This window comes from Corella eumyota, chromosome 6 (assembly GCF_963082875.1).
Source record: "Corella eumyota chromosome 6, kaCorEumy4.1, whole genome shotgun sequence".
Taxonomy (NCBI): domain Eukaryota; kingdom Metazoa; phylum Chordata; class Ascidiacea; order Phlebobranchia; family Corellidae; genus Corella; species Corella eumyota.
The window spans coordinates 7822226-7846032 of NC_137495.1; the positions used below are offsets into that span (position 1 = coordinate 7822226).

A 23807-nucleotide genomic window follows, 5' to 3' on the forward strand; every position below is an offset into this window, starting at 1 on the left:
GATATGCACAAAAAAATTTGATCAGGGCATAGAAATCCTATAAATAAACTAAAGGGAAATACCCCCAAATTTTGTTGTGACGAATTTTACAAAAGTTGTTTTAACGTCTTTTTGTTTGTAGAAGGATACTCTATTTTTTAGGAAATTCCATGTGACATAACAGATTTAGTGATATACTGTTTACGTAAAAGCAATATGACTACCGTAGTATCTGAAGAAAATGTCGTTTTAGGGTTTCAAAATGAAACTGCGATTCCTTGCGACGACGACGAAACAAAAGGAGTCAAATTAAACAAGCAAGGCAAAGTTAAGGTAAGTTTAACAACACTAAAATAGCAAGTTATTTTTTTTTAATTATCTGTAACTAAGTTCTATAAAAACAACAGATTAACAGCCATTATTACTAAATTACCATATTTTTTTGTCTGCTTCCGCCTGTTTATCAATATTTATTTTATTTTTTTGTTTATATCTTGATCCTTGATGTGAAAAGGTCGAATGCGAGACCTAAACATGGAGTAACATTAGTTACACCAACCCAGTCTCGAGTTGCCTGTGGCAGTTTGGATAATTGCCCGGTAATTATGCTGCTGATTAAATGCTGGCTCAGCAGGTATTTATACCGTTTATAGCGCCTTACTTAAGGCTGCTACAGCATAAGAGCAGTGAGGATTGAACCCATGACCTCATGTGTGGTGTAGCAAGATTTGAATTTTTTATTGTACTATGTGTGTGTTTAGGTTAGTTAATTCCATGCGACCCCTTCATTTTATTCAATTCATGCCATTTATTCGCTATACATTTAATCCAATTTATTTTTACCCTTTAGTTACTCAAGATAATTTTATAGATAATATAATGGCTAACTAATATAGAAAGACATCAACTTTTTTAGTCTAAAAATTTAATCAAACATTTTGTTATAACAAAAATGTAGCATTACTTCGTGAAAATGCAAATTTAAAAGCTTTTTAACCAACTGACCCTTGAATTAATATGGGTAGGTTCCTCGTCGGTTGATCCATTGTAGTGATGGGATTTTGGAGGAGTATAGTACTGATGAGGAGGAGGAGGAAGAGGAACCTTCTCTGCCAGTTGTGGATCCGGTAAAATATATGCTAATTTTTGTTTTAACTGTTAATTTGGTCAATGCTAAAAACAGAGAAGAAAGGGAATTAAGGGAATGTGTTTGGCAGTCATTTTTAGAGGACAATTTCTGCTGCTTAACTGAAATTATCGCAAAACACTTTCCCCCTTTCCTTGTCCCTCATTTCAGTGCTTTTTCCCTCTTTACTTCCTACTTTTATTATTTTGCTCTTGATTTTGTTTTTCATCAATCCTGAAAATAAATTACCATCAATCCTTTTTCAGATTTTTTATGATGGCCAGCCAGCTTTTTATTATCTTGGCTTACGAAATTGCTCTAAAATAATTTCCACCTTCAAATCACCTTAAAAATTTAAATCTCATATACTTTTAGACTACTTTAACATGGGGTCCTTATTTCTGGTATTGGACTGTTCGATCAGCTGTTGGTGGATTGGCTGGTAAGTAAAAATTGCTCATTTAAAAACAAACAATATTTTATTTAAATATCATCAAGTTTTCTATGGCACTTAAGTAGTAATTTTCAAGCTTGGTTTAACATAGATTAAATAGAAGTTTAAGTTTCTTGTAATTTAAAAAATACTTTAAAATATAAAACTTAATTTTTCAGCATGTGACTATCTTGGAGAAAAACTTGCCTATTTTTTTGGAATCACTTCTCCCAAGTATGCTTATGCTCTTCGTGAGATCGAGAGGATGAAGGAGGAAGATGAGGAGGAGAAAGCTCAGGAAGAAGAGGAGAGAGAGGTGGAGAAAGAGATGATACAAAATGCCATAAAGTAAGAAAATCATTTTTGTTCGGAAAACATATTGTTAGAATGACACCAAGTGTTGTAAATACTTTTATCCGTACAGGTTACACATAGTTACCAGTATATATTTTAAATTATAATAAAAACTTTAGGCTACTATGTTAATTAGTACCATTATTATGTTAAATAATTAAAATATACAGATATATACATTGACTATATTTGAATAACTTGTGAGGTTCGTTATGGTTTTTGCTAATTCTTTGTTCTACGTCACAATCTTCCTAATTTTCTTACTTGTACGCAGTCCTTGTTTCTCTCTTTTCTCTCTCTTCTCTTTTACTATTTGTAATTCTCTTTTGTACATTTCGACCCTTAACTTACAGTCCTTACTTATGCTCTTGTACCTTATGGTCCTTGCTAATTCCCTCCCATACTTATCTGTCCTTAAGTTTTTTTTTTTTTTGAGGAATATAAAGTACAAGCGATCCCTATATTCTTAAACCTTGTTTTTATTTTAGTGCCGGTAAAGTGAAGATCAATGATGAAGTCATAATAGCCACTGAGACTGGCGACCATTAAAAACAATTGTAAAGCCATATTATCTACTGCAACAACACAAATTTTATACTGTTTTCTAAAGGCGATATCTTTCCAATTGTGAACTACAATTTAACGAAACTGGTATTTAAAATTCAATATTTTTGGCAATGGTAAATTACTACAGATTAAGAAATGTTAAGCATTTACATTAACAATGAGGTACATTAGTTTTACTGTGAAGTTAATGCTTATTGCATTAATTCTTATTTATTCTACTTTGTTGTGTGTAATATAGTTAGGTGCTTTATCAAAAGTTTAAAAATACAAACTTTTTACATTGTTTGTTACAGAGGATTTATAATTGCACATGTTATTTTTATTTTGCGTAGTTTTGTTAATTTTTATTCAGATTGAATTTATTTTTTTGTTTTATTTTTTTTGTTACACAGTTTACTTCCATTGTCTTCAATTTATCTATAAAATTTTATTAAATTTTTTTAAATGTTATGTTTCTTTGTTACTTTATTGCTTGGCTTCGAAGTCAGAGTTGTTTATTTTTTATAACTTTAAGGGGGTTAAAACACTTCGTTTTTCTACATGAGATTCTGGGTTCGATACCCACTTCTTTTTTTTGTATATATCTTTATCCTCGACGTGGAAAAGTCGAATGCGCGACTTAAGCATAGAGTAACATTAGTTACTCCGACCCAGTGTCGAGTTGCATGTGGCAGTCTTGTATGCTGTGGGCCTTTAAGTAAGGCGCTATAAACACTGCTTAGCCAACACTTAATCAGCAGCGTAATTACCGGACAATTAAAACCTATAATATCCCAAACTGCCTAAGTCAACTCGAGACTAAATCGAGGTGGCAGATGTTACTCTATAGTTGGGTTGTGAAGTTGGCCTTCCCACATCAGGAATAAATAAATATAAAAAACCTAGGCAGTAAATCAAGGGGCTATTTTATTTTATAAACCTACACCCCCTTATGTTACAACATTATGAAGTTGTTTATTTAAAAAAACGACTTTATTACAATGCTGAAATTAAATGAAATTAGCCAACAACAGAGCTTGTTGTCTTCGCACTCGTATTTCGGCATGGTGATCGCCCTGCATTAACCATACCAAAGAAAGGTCCCAAAAATCGACGTAGAACACCTCAGGTACATCACTAAATATCTCCAATAAGAGAACCTGATAGCGGTACAGAAACCATTCTATCGGGGCGTTATGGGCCGTGTAGCCTCGCAATATGATTTTAGTTCCCGGCTGACGACTAAGTAGCCTCAATGCAGCCTTTTTTATATTCTGCATGCGGTTGATAAACAACGACGGATGGTAAGTCGCAATGTGAGGACCAATGTTAAATATAACTACGACGTTCCTACCGCCTTTGTCGATTCCGTATAATATGTCGCTTATGTAAATGCGGCTAGTAGGCGGTCCTGGGTTACGTAAAGGTGGGCCGTGGCAGCGGTAATATATTGTTATGTTGTAGTTTCTGTCGAACGACACTCTTGGTCGTTGCCGCACTTCGTCTCCTATTGGAGCCTCGACATTTTGTAAACCTAATTCTTTGACAAAATAGAAGTACATTTGCCTTGTTGTTGAATCGCCAACAAGATACAAAATCTTGTTTCGAAAGTGGCGCTTATTAAGAGTTTTGTAACTGTTTCTACATTGCCTTGACACCCAATTGCCCCGAAAAAGATACCCGGACGGCCTTATGCTTGTGTCAACTTTTCGACTGTAAGAGCAAGGCGGTAGGTAACTGGTTTTGTTTACTTTTTTATTTAAAACTCGTATTTTAATTCCTGTTCCGTCTATATGTATTCGACTTCTGTAGCTTTTATTGATAGTTTTGGATAGTTGTAAACTAATACTATCGCCAGTTCCTTCCATATAATTGATAGGGTGACAAACTCCTGATTTTGGCATTGCACAAATCCAAGGTTCTCTATTTCTTGGGTTTCCGTAGTCGCATTTTTTACCAGATTTCGATCTAAAAAGGAAAAAAGTTGGCGGTTTAAGCGAGTATAAAAATGTATACATAAAACATTTAAAAATAGACTTATATTACTTTTGCGATAGTTCGTTAATGTCGTAATTACATTCAACAGTTTCGTTGGAATCAAGTTTGGTTTCAAACCAGAATTCTTTGTATTCCCCTTTTTCTGATTCTTCGATCAGATAAAACACTCCCTCAGCGGGTACGGCTAAAATAACGTCAACTGTCAGTTCACCAGCGAATTCCAGCGGCGCTTGCATTGTGTAGGTACCGTCCATGTGATCCGTTATCACACATGCAATTGCATCTTTAGGGTCTATCAAGTACGGGTCACCAATTAAAAGTCTTGCTCTAAAGTAATCTCCCCCAAACGTTTTGTTTCTACCTTTTATGTCTTTTGCTAAGATGCGAGCAATGAATGTATCACCTACTCTGTAGGTCGTTTTTTTTAAAACGACTTGAGATCTTTCTGAAGTAAAAAAACCTTTGTTATTCTTCGGGTTATCTGATTTAAAGGCTGCTTGAGATTTTATCAAAATTGGAAAACTATTCATCCATTCTCTCGACCGTTCTTGGGGCAAAATAAAATCCTTTTCTGTATAGTTAGTGTGTTGGGATAAACCGTAAGTTGTCAGGTATTTTAGGCCATAGTAAAAATGAAATTTGTTGTTAACTCCGGGCACGGGTTTTGAAACCAAGTGCGTTACCACTACCGGTGTTGCTTTAATTTTGCTGGAAATACTTGAATGGGGAATTACCGTTGATCTATGTACGTAAGTTGTTGTAGGCCTCTGGAACAAGTAATACTGTTTGGTAGCTATGTTGATTTGTGTAAATTTGTATTCTGTCAAAAGTCCGACAATGACAAGCATAAAAACAAAGCAAGCTATTGTAAAAAATCGTTTCATTCTAACAGCAGAACATTCAAAATTACACAATTAAAATGAATAATGCTAAAAATAAGTTAAAAAAAATTACTACGCAGCAACTTTACTTAAAGCTTTTTCTTAGCCTATCTCTCTATTAAGTTAAAAATTAAAACCTACTGGTTACTAACATGAAATCATAGATATTACATTACGTGTAATGTAATATCTATGATGAAATCAAATATACTTTCATTTAACTGTTGTTTTGATAATATGTAAGCACATATTATGTGAATGTGCAACAAAAGATTAATACTGTTATTCATTGTTTTAAATGGTTGATATTCAAAACAAACTATAACTTCCTGACGACCCAGTATTATGTTTCGTAAATAATAAATTTAAAAATATTTCTGGAAGGCAAATTTTGGATATACTTGTTTAGCCCAGCCTACCTTTTTCGCTAATGTATAAAAATATAATATTTGTAAATTAAAAACAATTATTAATTACACAAATATTAAATTAACATAATCTTTAGTTTTTGTGCATTTTTAATATTTTGTAATAAATTATTTATTTGCCAAAACGAGGATAAACTTATCTTATCAACCTTTCTTCTATTTTACTATTTCTTCTATGACGTCATTAGTCTCCAGTTGTGCTCGTCGTTGTAAAGAGCGCTTCTCTGGTTTTGTCAGTCAACAGATTTTTATCTTTATACCAGAAATCTTATCTAGAGGTAATGTTTTAACAGATTACATTTTAAACGTAATTAATGTTAAATATTCATGTATATGGGCAAGTTTGAAGGCTAAATCTTTCGGCTAAAACGGGGTTATTAAAAAGCTAAATAGACAAATGTAAAATTGTTTTTTGAGACGGCATGTTTTTTCTTTTTTTTTCTTTAGATATCTCGCCTTGCTAGTATTTTAGCTTGTAATAAATAATCAACTAACTACTGTTTGCTGGCAACAAAAAATAGTTTAACTGTAAGCATATGGATTTATAAACTGATAAACAAGAAAAGAATTTTTTTGAATGATGTTTTGTGGAGTATTGAATTTTTGGGTATAACTTTCAAATTATCAAAGCCCTGTCTGCTTGTAGGACGAAATATTAATTCTACAAAAATCATGATATTAAGAACATTGGCCTTATTATGCCTTTTATGCATACTGCCCTTACAGACAACAAATTCAGGTAAATATATATTTTTTATTGGTATTTACATATCAATTTTTAATTGATTTATATACATTTTACTTTAACAGGAAATATTAAGTTTTATTGTTTCCTGTATTAACTTAATTTTATGAAAGACCGTCAGTATTGTAGTGGGTCGAACACTTGACTTCATTATAAGAGGTCCTGGGTTTGATCCACACTGCACTCTTGTGGCATCCTTTAGTGGGATGCTATAAACGATATGAACTTTTGAGCTTTTAATTATTGGTTAATTATAATCTATAATATTCTAAAGTTAACCCGAGATTGGCTTTGGGTAACTGATGTTACTCTATGTTAAGGTCATGAATTCGACCTTTTCGCATCAATAATTATAAATTTGCAAAAAATTGATAATATAAAGAACTTTACAGCACAAAGAATAGTTGAAAGTTTTTTTAAATATTTTTTAAATTTTTTTTAGCAAAAGACGATTGGCCTCTTCTCTTGTTAACTAATCGCGACAATGTCTTGTTGATCCCGTCAGCACAACCAGAAAACACCCAGGTTGTTGCAAGCGGAATGGAGAGGGCTTGTGATTTTATTTATCAGGATCAACTTATATTTTGGATTGATGAAGAAAAGGTAAAAGAATATTTTGTATATATTTTTAAATTTTGCAAAATTTTTTTAGAAATTTGAATAACTTTAAAATTTCTGTATATGTATATACAATTAATATTTAATATATAATATGGCTATAATGTATGGCACATATCAAAAAACCTAATTTCGAAAACATTTGGTTTTGAAACTTATTTTTGTATTGTCATCTACAGGGTCGAATTCAATCTATTAATATGTCGGCCCCGAATCGCAAGAAAATAAACGTTATAGATGCCGGAATGGCGCAACCAGAGGACATTGCATGCGATTGGATAGCGAAAAAACTGTACTGGACCGACCATAACAGTGACAGAATAGAAGTCAGTGAGTTAAATGGGACCTCCAGAAAGGTTTTGATTTGGAGTGATTTAGAGCAACCAAGAGCTATTGCAGTAGACCCTTTCCATGCGTAAGTGTACCCAAAAACTTAATTGATCTGTTTTAGGTATAATGCTTATGGCCTGATGCTGGATCATGTAAAAATTAACATTTTAAGAGTGTAATATTTTTTTTCAATAAAATTTTTTATTTTCTTTTGTGCATAGTTGTTGTTATGTAGCTTGGCATAATTACCAGTAAGTAAGTTAGCATGAATACCACTTCTTTTATTGATGTTTAGGATGTAATTTTGGCTGATTTATTAATTAATGTATTATGGGAGCAAAAGTTTAAATTTTTCTAATACAATTTTTTAATTTTATGTGCTTAACTGTTTTTTTTAAGTTTCGTATAGTTACCAGTTATAGAATTTTTCACACGAAAAACTAATTAGTTTTTATTTTAATTGTAAGTCATAAAATAATTAAAAATCGTTTTAATGCAGTTACATGTACTGGACCGATTGGGGCAGTGACCCGAAAATTGAAAGAGCAGGAATGGATGGGAGTCACAGAGAGGTTTTGGTGAACAAAAAGATCTATTTTCCCAACGGGATCACTTTGGATTACTCGGAAGAGAAAGTTTATTGGACTGAAGCGAAATATTGTTTTATTCATAGAATGAACATGGATGGTAGTAATAGGTAAACCAATAACAAAATGTATTAAAACATTTGTAAATAACGGTAACAATATTATTTTAATTTTAATTTTTTTCGTATTTTTTTTAAGTAAAACCTTTTTGCATTTTTTTGGGGTAAGTGTGTACTGGTTGGGCTATTTAAAAATAATGAGTTTAAGGGCAAAAAAGTGTGGCATCAGTGCGGCTTAAACACCAAACCTTTCTGCTTGTAGTCTGCTGTCATGACCAGTATACCACACTATTATTTTAAAAATGCAATTTTAAACCTATATATATATATATATATATATAATAGAACGATATATATGTTCAATTTGTAGGCCTACAAAAAAAAATATAAAACTGTATTACTGCCACGGCAAGTATAAGTTTAGAGTTGCAACATATATTATGAGAATCTAAATGCCTACCGCAGAGCAGGCTATCTACTACTATTTATAATAGTGGCACAGTTATATTACATTTGTATTTTTTCAAATAATACAATTGTGTTAAGCCAAAGACGTATAATTATTTGTAGTTTTACTAATAAGTTATTTATTGTATATACAGGGTAATTGACTTACTTTTATTTTGATATTATAAAAAAATACTAAACTTCAAAATTTTTAGGGAGGAGGTAATAACAAGCTCTTCCATCAACATCAATTTAAACTCACCACGAATAATAAAAAACAACACCCCGGCAACTGGGGGTAAAGAGTATGGGACGAACCAAAATGACGGGGCTCTAGACCCACCCGGGGCTCTACAACATCTGTTTTCGATCACCCTATACAAAGACCGAGTTTTCTGGACAGACTGGGAAACGAATTCGATTTACACAATTTTAAAAAATGGATCGGGAGTACCGGAAATAATTAAGGGAGAATATATCGACGTTTCCCACACCATGGATGTACAAGCATACAGCCCTCTACGCCAAATGCCAGGTAAGAACTAAGAATCTCACTTATTGTAAAGTTATTCTGTATATTTTATAAATTAATTCACCAACCTTAACTTTCATAAAAAGTAAATACTAAATTCAAGTTAATTTTTTCTTTGATTTCTGCTGACATGCGACATTTAGATTAATATTCTGTGTGTATACTCTGGGGCTAGTATGCGGTTTTAGGGTTAAGTTGTTATGGGTTTCTCTATCACGCTATTTTGTGCTCTGTTATTACTCTAACCGCTTTGAACCATTAGCCCCTAGTATTTGCGGTAAGGTTGCGTGCTTAACCTCTAAAGCGGGTTTATTATAGTTTCAAATATTGGAGTATTCATCAGCTTCTGTTTATGCCAGTCATTTTTATTCACCTTACTCGTGAAAATACTCAAATTGTTCATAGTAAGATTAGAATGATGCCAATATATGCACTGAAAAAATTTACACCGAATTTTTCTTTTTTATTTTTGAAAATAAGTTGTAAATATTGTTTTTTCCTGATATATTGAGTCGTACATCTTCATTACAGTACTCATGTGAGTTTACTCTAGTGCATAATTTAAATGCTAAGCATGCTTAGGTTTCGCAGTAAATTATTGCAGGTAATAAACCATGAAAATCAGTCGGGCAAATCATAAGTTACAACCCCTCGCCAAAACGGGGTATTAAAAAAAACATTAAAAATTTCACGATTTATGTTTATTTGACAAAAAAAAAAAAAAATTTAATTAAAAAAAAAAATTTTTTAAACCGATTTTTTTGGCCTAGTTTTGTCTCCATTTAAATAGAAATAAGTTATTTCCGTTAACCTTATGTTTAACCTGCTATTATCAGGCTTTAATTGCGACCACCCTGTTAATTAACCAGCGTTTAAAAGCGCCTGCTTGCTCTGCCTATTTACCTAGGCTTAGGAGTGCCACTGTAGCCAAATATTGACTTTCAGTCGACTTAAGCTTGCTTTAAAACACATCGCAAATACACTTTTGTGCGTAACTCTTTCACCACCCTAGGCTCCAGTCCGAGCCCGAAATACTTTCAACAAAGTAATACGTGGATCCGAAAGGGTTTTAAATTATTTTCTACGTTGATATTAATAGTGATATTAATTTGTCATTAGAAAGAACGATTATTTTTCTCTGTAAATAAATGAAATCGTTAGGAATTTACCCAAATAGGAACTTACGTTTAAAAATGTAATACTACTTCTTTTAATTTTATTTATTAAAAATTAGATATTATATACACTACAAAATTAGTTGGTCTTATAAAATAAAAAAATCGCCCGACTTTAGGCAAATTCGATACTTCAATAATATTTGTTTGTAAATTCTTAAAATATTTTAAGCAAATTGAACTTCTTGAGTGCTTTGGTATAGCGGTTGTAATACATCTTAATTAAGAGACATATTCATATACAGTATATTAAGGCTGGCGTGGTCACGTGACCCTATCTTGCTTTGATCTTTTGACAGGGCAACTTCAATTTGAACTCAGTTGAAAATTGGGTGGTTTTTCAAACCATTTTTTTATTTTTTTTGTTCTGTTGTATATTACATTGGCCTTTCATTTATTAAAAACTATTTATTAAAGAAAGGCATTTTCGTCTGGTATAAAGCGTTGTTTTACGAAAATTTGGTAATAAGCTTAGATATATTATATACCGTATAGCTATAAAACTTTAATAACGTTAGCTGTACGATATTAAGGGGTGCCAACCTATTGCAAAAATTTATTCTTACAAACTTGGTTACAAAACGTGCCATTAATATTCAAGGGGTTAAGTTCAAAGCGACCACAATTCTATTTACCTCGGTGAAGATAAGACCGCTTTGATACGAAAACCATACCTCTAATACCTATTCATAAAGCCTGCGCGTTTAGTAATAATAATATCTTTGTAATAAAACTTTAATTGGTCAAAGGAATTTTTATTTCAATTTTTTAAGTTGTGTAAAGTTCTTAGTTGCGATTTTTAAAATTATATTTAAAAAAAAATTTTTTTTTCTTTAAAAAATGTAATTTTTTTTAATAACTATTTTATTATTGACTTTAACCTGTCTGATATTTACTTAGCTTTGGACGATATAATAAAATAACAATTTTTGCGTGTTTGTTTCTGCACGAAGAGCACGCAATTTCTATATTCTATATATTAAAATAAATATTAACTCAGTTTTACTACCCTTCATTGGAAAACTAAATTCATAAAAAAATTTGCAATAGTGTTTAAATGTTGTTTAATGTACTGCCATTTAGTATGGGGAATTTTTTAATTTGTAATATTACCAACTAGCAATAATATCTTTACCATGCGTTTCAATACCTTGCATTCTATATACCTCTAGCATAACATAAGCAACTCTTTCCCGACATCGATAATTTTACGCGCACGCAATTAACCTTAGAAATGTCCCCTAGACTTGCCTCGGCTACGGAGAGAGTTAATTTTCGATAATGTCACTTCACGTAACGCTCTGGCAAGCCAGAACAAAGTATTCGGCCTGCTTACCGACGTAGCCTTTCCAAACAGAGGCCTATGGCTTGTTTGTTTAATTTTCCTTTAATCACTGTCGATGGAGCTTTATGGCCAGCTGCTGACCAATGCCTTATAGGATAAGATTATAAATATGTCAAAATTTTATTGGCATTTTTTTGTTTGGGCAGTATAATTATTAATTAAAAATATATTTTAAAAGCATTTTTTTGTTACAATTTAAAACCCTTTTTGAATTTTTATTTATTTCAATTTATCTTTTAGAAATACTAGTTTCAAGTCGCTTTGTTGTTTAAATTAAATATGGGCGTAAAATCCAATTATCACATTCCTATTGCGTGACGTCACGCACGAAATTATGACACATAATTCCCAATTACGTCATTATAAACTGACAATTATCATATTATCTCACATTTTCTTTAAAATTTGTGCTACCGCATTTTTGAGAAAAATAGGCGAAAAAAATATTATATACAGTTTTTATTTAATTATGTAAAAAGTGGAAAATTAGACAAATTGTGATCGTAAAAAATGAAAAAAAGATAGTTTTTTGGCCATTTTTCTTTAAAACTGTGTATAAAACCAAACCAAAAAATGACTTTTTTTCGTAAATTCTCCCGTTTTTAAGCCACCCTAAACCCTTCGGTATTTTGATATTTCTTGTGCTCGAATCACCGTAAATCTAAGACCATTGAAAGGCATTACGATCCCCAGTTCTTACCGTGTTTATGGCAGCATTTAATCCAGTTAAATTAAGTAAATATCGACGTCGTCACACTGCCCGTTACAGTCGTCAGCTTGATTTTTTGCCCTTGGCAATTTTACTGCGAAAAATATTTTGAATGGCAATTCTAAAAATTTGCATTTTTTGGATATTTGATTTTCTTTAGATTTTTGTGTGAATTTTTGTGTTTTAAAATTAGATTATGGTCCATTTTTTATTTAAAATTTTTTAGCAAAAAATCTGACTTTGCTGGTTAAAAAATTAGCCTTTTAAGAAATATTTGATTGTTGTTAAATTTTTATGTGAATTTTTTTTTCTTTTTTTGAAATTGTAGTTATTATTTAATTTAAATTTTTTTAGCATTTTTATGGCAAAAAAATTATTCTTAGTTGATTAAAAAATTAGCCTTTTAATAAATATTTGATTGTTTTTAATATTTAATGTGAATTTTTGTATTTCAAAATTGTAGTTCATTATTTATTTTTTTAAGCATTTTTATGGCAAAACAATTAGGTTTTGCTCAAGCATTTTTATGGCAAAACAATTAGGTTTTGCTCATCAAAAAATTAGGCTTTTTATGCTCCCATTAGTTTTAATTTATTTTGTGTATTTTAAAATCTTGGGTTACCCATTTACGTATTTAACACAATGAAATAGATACAAAAATAATGATGAATGTGTGTACGGGTTGTATACAACACAAGCTCTAGTCAGTTCTACTTAAAATTGTGTAGCCTATCTAATTTCATTTTAGTTAAAATATAAGCTGTTTAAGAAAAAAAATACATGAAAAATGCTAGGCCAAAAATCGACGTTTTTTAATTTTGGATAAAATAAATAAAAAACTGGCAATGTAAAATTTTTGCCAACTCTTAATTTAATTTGTTCTATTTTTACAATTTTTTTAATATTAAATCATTATAGCATTATTATAAAAATTTTGTGAATAGCCATTTTTGATACAAATAAACCGGTTATAAATTCCCTCTGTTTATTTAAACAAAAAGGCCCCGGTACCTTAACGTGTATTATCTTCAAAGCAAGGGTTAAGTCAGACTAAGGCATATAACGTAATTCAAGTCAGTTTAGGACGCTCCACTGTACGTGAATAAGCAAAAATGTGCACGCAAATCTCTTATATCCCTAATTCTCTGTTGACGTTTTCAATACACGTTTAATAGGCAATTATGCCTTGGTGTTTGGATTTGGCTTATAATTATCAAGTAATTTCTAGGATATTATATTAAACATTGGGTTTTAGAAAATGGTGGTATTTCTGGTTTTGTAATCTTTAAAAAATGGTTTTATTTAATCATTTTTTTTGTGTTAAACGCCATTTTTATATTGTAGTAATACGCAAAAAAAAAATTTGTCATTAAAGTCATATATTAGCGATATTTTTATACTCAAAAATTAATAAAGTTGGTGTCACTGAACACAAAAATCATTTTAACTTTAAATAATTTTACCTACTTTTTAAGTTATTCAACTTTAAAAAAAAAATTAAATTAATTAAAAAAAAAAAGAAAGGGGAAGCTCTGTTTGTGATGACGTAGAAAGTACTAGCGTGTATACATTCACTACGCTACTTGGTACTTTCTACGTCACACAAAAAATATGGTAACCTGGTTTTTAATGTTAATCATTTTCCAGTATTTTTGAAAATTAAATTGTAAGTACCACAGACATTTTTTAAAGGTTCTAAAGGCATTTTATGATTCAGTGTCAACCATACAAACGTGCTATATACATCACTCACAAAATTGCAAAACTCTGTAATATAACATTTTAAAACTTTTAGTATAAAAGCTAATAAGGAATTCCTTATCTATAATACTTTTTAAATAGATACTTATTTGGCTACTTATTTAAAGTTTACAACTAACGTAAATTCGACATATATGGAAGACAACATTTTAAATTTTAAATTTTAATTTTTTTATTACTTAACATTTTAAATTCCTCACGTAGTAGCAATTATAATATTTAAATATTTTACGTATTTGCTTTTGTTCCGTATTTACGATAATATTGTTTGCCTAAATTGGCCCGACGTAGAGTTTAATTGAAAAATCGGTCTGCCTCGTTGTTGTATAAGATTGAAAACCTTCAGGCTATTTACGATTTCAGATTTATTCTGCCTACTTAAAATGCTTGGGATTTGATAGAATTGGGTCCAATTTTTTTCATTTTTTTAATAATTATTTTTTTTTTTTTTTAGAATTTTCATAATGCGAATATTAAGTTATTTTTAATATAAATATCCTTGGTATTTGTAATTGACGTTTAAGGGTATCTATTATTAGTTGTGTTATATTGCCTAATAGCTAGATTTTAATATAGATTATGTAAGCCAACAATTGACGTTTCTAAAATGACCCAAAATTATCGAATTTAGTAAATAAATACTCCCCTATGCCTTAACACAAGCCATGCGTGTGGTCCTCTGTGTTTTTAAGGAGGCTGTAAAGACCAGAACCGGATATCGAAAAAAAACACTCGCATTTAATCATCGTCAATCTATCGTTACTTTGTACGCTGGCCGGCCTTGGCTGTTGGTTTTCGAATGATTTGTGTTTTTTTAAAGTTATTTAGTGATTAGGTCTCCCTAAGTTAACCCCCATTTGCCAAAAGTATGCTGTTTTTTTAAAATACCAATTTTTTTTAGGTTTTTTGCACATTAATAAAGGTATACAGTAAATATTACATTAATGCGGCGGAAAAAATAACAAAATCAATTTTATGATTTAAAAAAAGCCACAAGTATTAACGTTTATATATAAAGATTTTAAGTATGTTATGGCATGGTCACCAAACCCGGTATAAATTAAATTAGTTACGATAAAAATAAAATACATAGTAAAATAATGTATTATTAAAATAGTGTACTATTAAGAATACGGTATAGTTATGGTATGCTATTTAATACCCTTATATGGGTCACCACGCAAAGTTACAACATATCAATCAGCGGCCTGACTATGCGACCTTTACTCGTCATGGCATATACGACAATTTAAGCCATTTCGACAAATCAATCAGCGACGCGTTTTTGTTATGTTTTTAATTCATAGCGACTCATTTTTTTACTCTCAAGTTTTGGGAAGTAGAATACCATAAATTTTGTGCCATTTGGCTTTCTGTAGAAAGTTGTTTTAACGTCTCCTATGATTTAGTTATCTATTCTAAACAAAAAAATTTAAAATTGACGTTTTTATGGAATTCGTTTTTTTTTTATATTTATTTATACTTGTTGTTGGAAGGACGACTAAACATTTCTTCTGTTACCCCAACGCAATCTCGAGTTGCCTTCGACAGTTTTGGGATATTTTGAATTATAATTGACCGATAATTAAGCTGCTGATTAAGTATTGGCTTAGCGCCTTACTCAAGGGCGATACAGCATGAGAGCAGTGGGGATCAAACCCGGGACCTTATGTAGTAAAGCCAAGTGTTCTGACCACTACATAAGTTCCTGGGTTCGGTTATAACTTTTTAACGATTATTATATTGCTTATACTTGACCTAAAGTTTTAGCACTTGATATCGATTACATCTTGATGATTAAAGGTTGCTTATAGGTTATGCATGCATATTTGTTATGTATTTGCCAACAAACTGCAGCTAAGACCATTTCCGACAACTAATAATAAAACAAAGTGCATTTTTGTATCGCATTTCGGAGTATAGGCTTAACCATGCATTAAAAAATATCGCAAAACTAAAAAAAAATGTCAAAAATATTTTTGTTCAAAAATTACAATTAAGTGTAAAATTGTTGTGGTGGGTTTATAACATTATTTTCAAGACCCTTAAATACCAATAGGCTTAAGACACATATACAAAGCATTAACATACTAATATACAAACATAGTTTACAACAATAGGCTATTCATTAGACCTAGGGCATGATATTAACTGCAATATTTGTACAGTAAAAGCGGTTAAAATAATAGACTTCAAAAATGTCGTATCGTTGTCAAATCTATTTCCGTATGCTGATACCTGTGACACGTTTATTATGTAGAAGGTATACAGTAACATATAGAGTTTGCTGTGATGATATACAAGCGGTTTTTGGCGAGGTTATTTAATACGATTTTGACGTGTTTTAGCAGTTGACACTGGGTTTTGGATTACGGCATCTTTTACGTTGACATTTACTATTTTTTAGCCTAAATATGCTGTTATTTTTTTTAGCCTAAATATGCGGTGTTTCATTTTGGGCAAAAAAAAAGTAAAAATGTATATTTTGTTAACTATATGAAGAGGGGTATCAGAATTGGATTTTAAATTTCTCAATATCGTAGCTAATTTCTTAAAATTAATTTTACTTTTTACTATTATCCATTTTAGACCAGGTTTTGACAATTATTTATTTTTGAATTCAAACTCTTAAATTTTTTTTCATTAAAATACTTAAAAAATATTTTTTTGGTATTTTTCGTTATTTTCGTTTTGTGATATTTTACTCAAAAGTCTTATTTTCACACAGGTACAAACGCTTGCGGAGACAACAACGGAGGTTGTTCGCACTTGTGCCTACTTTCACCCGACCGACCTGGGTTCAAGTGCGCTTGCCCAACCGGGGTGAAAATAAAGAAGGACAAAAAGACTTGCGAAAACGGTAAGATTTTGACGTTTTTACTAAATTACGTTTAATAATGTATTTTAGCCTTAAGAAAAAAGTTTTTTTTTTATATTTATTCATTATTGATTTGGGAAGGTCGACTCTACGACCTAAAAATAGAGTAACATCACTTACCCCGACCCAGTCTCAAGTTGCCATGGGCAGTTTGAGTTATATTATAAATATAATTATTGCTCAATAAATAAGCTGCTGATTAAGTGTTAGCTTGCTATGAGTTTATACTGTTTATAGCGTCTTACTCAAGGGCGCTTCAGAATAAAAGCAGTGGGAATCAAACCCAGGGCCCTTTTCTAGTGTCGTCCACTAAGCTTTAATATAAATAAATTACCATTTTCAATCCTTCTTTACCAAATTTTTTCGACCTCTAAACAGGTCCTAGTGAGATTCTCCTGATAGCGCGTCGCACTGATCTTCGTATGATATCCTTAGACACAGAAGACCACGCTGACGTATTAGTGCCAGTCAATAACATACAACATGCAGTCGCGGTAGATTACGACCCAGTGGAAGGGTATGTATACTGGACAGACGACGATGAAAAGGCGATACTAAGAGCAAGGCTTAACGGAACAGGTAAGAATAATTAAAAACAGAAAATTTGTTTTTTTTATCCCTTTTTTGGGTTTATTAGGCCAGTCACGTGACACTGCTGGTCTGTTGAGTTATTTCTTTTGTTCGGGCAGTTCTGACTTTGAGTGCTTGAGATATAGGAAAAATTCTGATTTTGTAACAAAAAAATGCCATATTTGTACTATAGTAAATTTTCAGATCTTTTAACTGATGTTTTAAGTTTATTAACAAATTGCAGAAGTATAAATACTGATTTATATATAAGGTCCTGGCCTTTTTTAATACCAAACTAACATTCAGATCTGTTTTTACCAAATATTTTAGTAACAATTTTGTTATTTTTGTTTTAAAACATTTACATTATATTTTCAGGAGCGACAGAACGAATAGCAACGAACAGCGTAGAGCAATCGGACGGTCTTGCAGTAGATTGGATAGCCCGTAACTTGTACTGGACAGATCCCAGCAGAGACTATATAGGTGTAAGTAGGCTAAACGGAACTTCAAGGAAAATCTTGATCGAATCTGGGATAGACGAACCAAGGTAAAAATTCTGAGTTGAATTTGTTTATTTATTTGTTTATTTTCGATGTGGGAAAGTCGGATGCGCGACCTAAACATAGAGTAACATTAGTTACTCTGACTCAGTCTCGAGTTGCCTTTGACAGTCTGGGATATTATAGATTATAATTGCCAGATAATTAAGCTATCGATTTAGCATTGGCTTAGCAAGATTTCATACAGTTTATAGCGCCTTACTTAAGGGTGCTACAAAATAAGAGCAGTAGGAATCGAACCAGTGACCTCATGTAGTAAAGTCAAGTGTTGTGACCACTACACCACGCTGCCGGTTTCGCAATTTTTTTTTTGTTACGATTTTTGTAATTTTAAGCATTTTTATACATACAATCCAAAAAAATGTGATTTTATTTTACCCATTTTCGATGCCTTTTTCAAAATGCCGCTTTGTCAAATTACAAAGGAATTCCGAAAATCTATTGGTTTATAAAATTGTTTTAAGAAAAAAAAAACTTTGAACCACATCAAAAACACGAGGCTCTACCTCACATGCGTTTTTCATGAGTAATATACGAACCAGATACTCTAATAATCCTTTAATGAACGCTTATTAGAACGAGTCTGTTTGGTTTAACTTTAAACGTAACGGGAGGTCTTCGATTTCTGGCCCGCTTCATTGCCTGTTTTTGGTCATTAAAAATCCACGGTAAAAATGGTTTTAGGTTTGATATTGCGTACGTTTAATTAAAATTTTTCGCCGTTTTTTTTTATTTATTCACCTCGATGTGGGAAGGTCGACTTCACGACCTGAAATAAAGTAACATCAGTTACTCCGACCCAATCTCGAATTGCCTTAGGCAGTTTGGGATATTATAGATTATAATTTTCATAATTGAGCTGCTGATTAAGTGCTGGCTCAGCAGGAGTTTATACCTTTTATAGTACCTTACTCAAGTTCGCTACAGCATGAGAGCAGTGAGGATCGAACTCGGGACCTCTAGGCTGCTCTACTTACGTTTGCTGAAAAATTAAAAAACAAACATTGTCATAATTTTTGATTTGTTATTGTGTTTGTTTAATTAAAATTTTGCGTCGATTATTAAGAGTTTTAGGCTGCAAAAATGGACACGTTTTTAGCTGGGTGGATTAAGGTCGCGCACCTGCGTTAATTAGTCAATGTAATAAATATTTGTTGCTAGTTCAAATATTTTTTCTTGGTGAAATTTTTTAATTTGTTTGTGAAATTTTTTATACATCACTTCACCAAATATCTTAAATTTTTTTTTTTTTTACTATTAAAAATAAAATTTTTTTTTTACATATTGTAAATTTTTATTTTACAGAGCTATAGTAGTGGACCCAGTTAAGGGATATATGTACTGGACTGACTGGGGTGATAAGGCTTCAATAGAGAAAGCTTACATGGACGGGACAGAACGACAATCGCTTGTCAGCCAACATATCGTTTGGCCAAACGGTAAACTTTAAATTTTTACGTACTTAAAAAAAAAAAATCAGGTAGTGTGGTATACCAGTCATGGCAACCGACTACAAGCCGTCAGGTTGCAGGTTCGAGCCGCAGCAATGCCACACTCTTCGCTCTTAAGCTTGGCGTTTAAAACATGTCCAAACAGCACACCAAAATATCAAAAATTTACGACAGTAAAAAAATAATTAAAATTTTTTTTTGATTTTTTTTTACATTTTTTATTCAGGGTTAGCTATAGATAGAGACCGGGGATTATTATTTTGGGCTGACGCCTTTGTCGATAGAATTGAAATGATTGACGTTGATGGAACGGAAAGAACTGTAATTTTGGCGGAGAAAATTCCACATGTTTTCGGCCTAAGGTAAATCAAATTCCCGATGTTTCTAAAGTGAACATATTTTTTAAGTATTTATTAATTCTCTTTGTGGGAAGGTTGACTTCACGACCTAAACATATAGTAACATCAGTTACCCCGACCAAGTCTCGAGTTACATATGGCAGTTCGGGATATTATAGATTATAAATACCCAAAAATAATGAACTTCTGATTAAGTTTTGGCTCTGCAGGAGTTTATACTGTTTATAGCGCCTTACTCAAGGGCAATACTGCTTGAAAGCAGTGGGGATCGAACCCTGGACCACATGTAGTGAAGTCAAGTGTTCTTCTAAGATAGTCTTTTAAAATTAAATTTTAGGCTAGAATTATATATATATATATCTACATATAATAAAAATACCCACATCCAAAATACACTTACGTTAAAACCTATATAATATCTTTTACACTTATGTAGTAAGGGAGGCTCTATATATCAAACGGTCGTTACATCATTATAAGCTTGGCCGGTATTATTTAAACCTATACGATACTTCGCCTTATGACTAATTCTATAGGAAAAGGGTATCGATATAGGATTAAGGTGCTTAAACCTGCTTTATGTTTTATAGTATTTATAAAATACATTTTCTTCTAATAACCATTTTAAAAATATAGTACAATTTTTGAAGTCATATATTAGCGATATTTTTATACTCAAAAATTAATAGAGTTGGTGTCACTGAACACAAAAATGATTTTAACTTTAGATAATTTTACCTACTTTTTAAATTATACAACTTAAAAAAAAATTTAAATTAATTGAAAAAAAGGAAAGGGAAGCCCTGTTTGTGATGACGTAGAAAGTACTAGCTTGTGTACATTCACTACGCTACTTGATACTTTCTACGTCACACAAAAAATATGGTAACCTGGTTTTTTGTGTTAATCATTTTCTAGTATTTTTGAAAATTAAATTCTAAGTACCACAGACATTTTTTAAAGGATCGTAAAGCCATTTTGTGATTCAGTGTCAACCATACTTACGTGCTATATACATCACTTACAAAATTGCAAAATTCTGTAATATTACACTTTAACAAATTTTAAGATACCAAAATTATTTAGTTTCGTAATTGATTTTTTATTTTTTATATCAGACTATTTTCAGGCGTTTTTTTTGGCTTTCTTTTTTTAGATAAACGTTATGTAACACAGGCAAATGTAGTTAACCATTTCAATCATTTTACAGTAATGACCATTGACACAGGCTATCTATATGTTGGTCTGTTTAGCGTCGTATTTAAAAATTGGACAGTCCATTTTTCCCAATTCTCAGGGCCTATTGGTTTCCTAAAATTGGAAAAAAAATTAGAAAATTTTGATATGAGAAAAACTGATTTTTGCGCCTATGTTTTTAAGCATATAAATTTTTTATTATTTTTAATGGTATTTTTACTGTAAGGGGTTTAAATAAAGGGTTTCAAATGTAACGGCTTTAAATGTAAGAGGTTCAAATAAAGGGGGTTTAAATAAAGTGGTTTAGATGTAAGGGGTTAAGTTGAAAAGGGTTCAAATCTAAGGGGTTCAGATGCATGGGTTTAAATAAAAGGTTTTAAATGTAAGGGTATAAAAGTAAGGGGTTCAAATAAAAGGGTTTAACTCTAAAGGGTTCGAACGAAACTGTCCAATGTAAGGGGTTCAAATAAAAAGGGGTTTAAATGTAGAAAGGTAGAATGTAAGGGGTTTAGATAAATGGGTTCAAATATAAGGGGTTTAAATTTAAAGGGTTAAAAAGTGGGGTTTTAGATGTAAGGGGTTAAAATGTAACGGGTTTAAACTTATAGGGTTTAAATGTAAGGGGTTCAAGTGCATGGGTTTAAATGAATTGTTTCAAATGTAACGGGTTTAAATGTAAGGGTATAAAGATAGGGAGTTCAAATGAAAAGGTTCAAATCTAAAGGGTTCGAATAAAGCTGTCCAATGTAAGGTGTTTAAATGAAAAGGAATTGAAATGTAAGGGGGTTTAGATAAATAGGTTCAAATATAAGGGCTTCAAATTTAAGACGTTAAAAATAAGGGTTTTAGATGTAAAGGGTTAAAATGTAAGGGTTTAAATGTTAGGGGTTCAAATGTAAGGGGTTCAAATAAAATGGTTAAAAATAAGGGGTTTATAAGTAAAGGGTTTAAAATGAAGGGGCTAAAAGATAAGGGATTCTAATGTAAGAGAGTTAAAATGTAAGGGGTTTGAAAAGGGGTTCAAATGAAAAGGTTTTAAAGGTCTAGCCACGTTTTTTTAAACAAAATATACATTATAAATCCTTATCAGTTACGTAAATGATTTTTTGTAATTTTTACAGTCTGCTTGGAGACTACATTTACTGGACCGACTGGCAACGTAGACGCGTGGAACAAATGAAAATAGGCGATAAAAGCTCGCGCAAAATTCTGAAGGAGTTCGCTGATATTATGGGCGTTAAAGCGACAAGTACTTCGCCAGTGCCCGGCACCAATCCCTGTGCTATATTAAACGGTGGATGTTCTCATTTATGCTTATACACCCCACAGGTAAAATATATCAATTTAATTTGTTTTTTAATTTTAAAATGTGGTTATGAAATATATGTATGTGACTTAAATTTAAAAAAACAATTATTTTTTTTGTTATGTGATTTTTTAAAATATTTTTTGCAGATGTGCTATAAAAATGATATTTTTTTAATAGTTTTTTAGTCCTATGTGTTTACTAAGATATTAAAAAACAATTTAGTTGGTATTTACCTACCCTACCCCTAAATGCCTTGTTTATTGGCGGCCTTGCTACATAAATACGCGCTTAAACTTGCCCGCCTACTCTAAAAACAGCGTTAATTACCCCGCCCTTAAACTTACGCAGAGCTCACGCAATGTATATATAGGCTCGCACATATGTTTTATTTGGTTATGGTATGTACATTGTAAGTGTTTTCATATTACGGCTTGCCTCTTAACTTCGACTTCACAAGGTCGACTTCACGACCTAAACATAGAACACAACAGTTACCCCGACCCAGTCTCGAGTTGCTTTTTGCAGTTTGTGATATTATAAAATAAAATTGTCCGATAAGTAGGTGCTGCTGATCAAGTATTGGCTTAGCATGAGTACTTACCCTTTATAGCGCAGCATGGAAGCAACTGGGATCGAACCCAGGACCTTAGGTAGTAAAACCAAGTGTTCTGAACACTATACCACGCTACCATTCTGCATCAACAAGTATATATTTTTAGTAATGTTGCGTAAAAATTTAAAAAAAAATTAGAAAAAAACGCTGCTATTTGGTTTTACATTGCCCTACTAAAAATACAGCGTGTTTTGCGTAAAAGCTTATGCTTTTGGCAATACGCGATTTGTTTATGCACAAACTATAGGAAATCGCCCTGTCAAAAAACTACGACCCTTCTAACTATAAATACACAGCGAAAATTCGACACAAACATAGTCTAGTTAACACGCAAACACTACGCTTAAGTTGGCTTTTATATTTAGGCACGGATTTACTGCTAATCCATGTTTGCATATACAATATAAGGACCGGATTATGCCTAATTATGAGGTCAAAAATTGCGAAAATTTATAAATTATCGCGTGTTTTGTACACACTATCAAGCTGTATTTATTTTTATTTTTTTTTTGGATAATTTTTGAGATTTTTGATTGTACACCTGCTAACCTGTGTGTTTGTATTTTAAAATATAACTTAAGACGCTTAAGTTGAATGTAAGTTTTAAATAGCGTCCAACTTTTTTGGCATTTTTTATGTTGTGTCTGATAAATAGCTTTTTTTTGTATTTTTTTATTCTCGGTGTCGAATGCGCGACCTAAACATAGAGTAACAACTGTTACCCCGACACAGTCTCGAGTTGCCTTTAGCAGTTTGGGATGTTATAGATTATAATTGCCCATTAATTAAACTGCTGATTAAGTATTGGCTTAGC

The 23807-nt window shown here is 31.6% G+C and overlaps 3 protein-coding genes across 3 annotated transcripts in view; 2 read left to right on the forward strand and 1 right to left on the reverse strand.

The window, feature by feature from the left end:
* Positions 1-100: 100 nt before the first annotated feature.
* LOC145755177 (protein FAM177A-like) lies at positions 101-2909 on the forward strand. Its single transcript, XM_082571404.1, has 5 exons — positions 101-312; positions 1005-1106; positions 1481-1547; positions 1718-1886; positions 2381-2909. Exons 1-5 carry the CDS (start codon positions 196-198, stop codon positions 2439-2441), a joined length of 516 nt encoding a protein of 171 aa, XP_082427530.1. The 5' UTR covers positions 101-195; the 3' UTR covers positions 2442-2909.
* A 167-nt stretch (positions 2910-3076) lies between these two features.
* Positions 3077-5314, reverse strand: LOC145755282 (NXPE family member 3-like). Its single transcript, XM_082571508.1, has 2 exons — positions 4485-5314; positions 3077-4406 (listed from the first exon to the last, which is right to left on the reverse strand). The coding sequence occupies exons 1-2, from the start codon at positions 5282-5284 to the stop codon at positions 3449-3451; spliced, it is 1758 nt and encodes a 585-aa protein (XP_082427634.1). The 5' UTR covers positions 5285-5314; the 3' UTR covers positions 3077-3448.
* A 678-nt stretch (positions 5315-5992) lies between these two features.
* LOC145755514 (low-density lipoprotein receptor-related protein 6-like) overlaps positions 5993-23807 on the forward strand; it is a 33813-nt gene continuing 15998 nt past the window's right edge. The window contains exons 1-12 of the mRNA XM_082571758.1: positions 5993-6023; positions 6193-6484; positions 6933-7093; positions 7288-7523; positions 7938-8135; positions 8747-9066; positions 16782-16913; positions 17310-17510; positions 17880-18051; positions 19370-19503; positions 19742-19877; positions 22193-22400. Of these exons, the coding sequence (XP_082427884.1) occupies positions 6418-6484; positions 6933-7093; positions 7288-7523; positions 7938-8135; positions 8747-9066; positions 16782-16913; positions 17310-17510; positions 17880-18051; positions 19370-19503; positions 19742-19877; positions 22193-22400 (1965 nt within the window). The 5' untranslated portion in view covers positions 5993-6023; positions 6193-6417. The remainder of the gene's footprint in view (positions 6024-6192; positions 6485-6932; positions 7094-7287; positions 7524-7937; positions 8136-8746; positions 9067-16781; positions 16914-17309; positions 17511-17879; positions 18052-19369; positions 19504-19741; positions 19878-22192; positions 22401-23807) is intronic.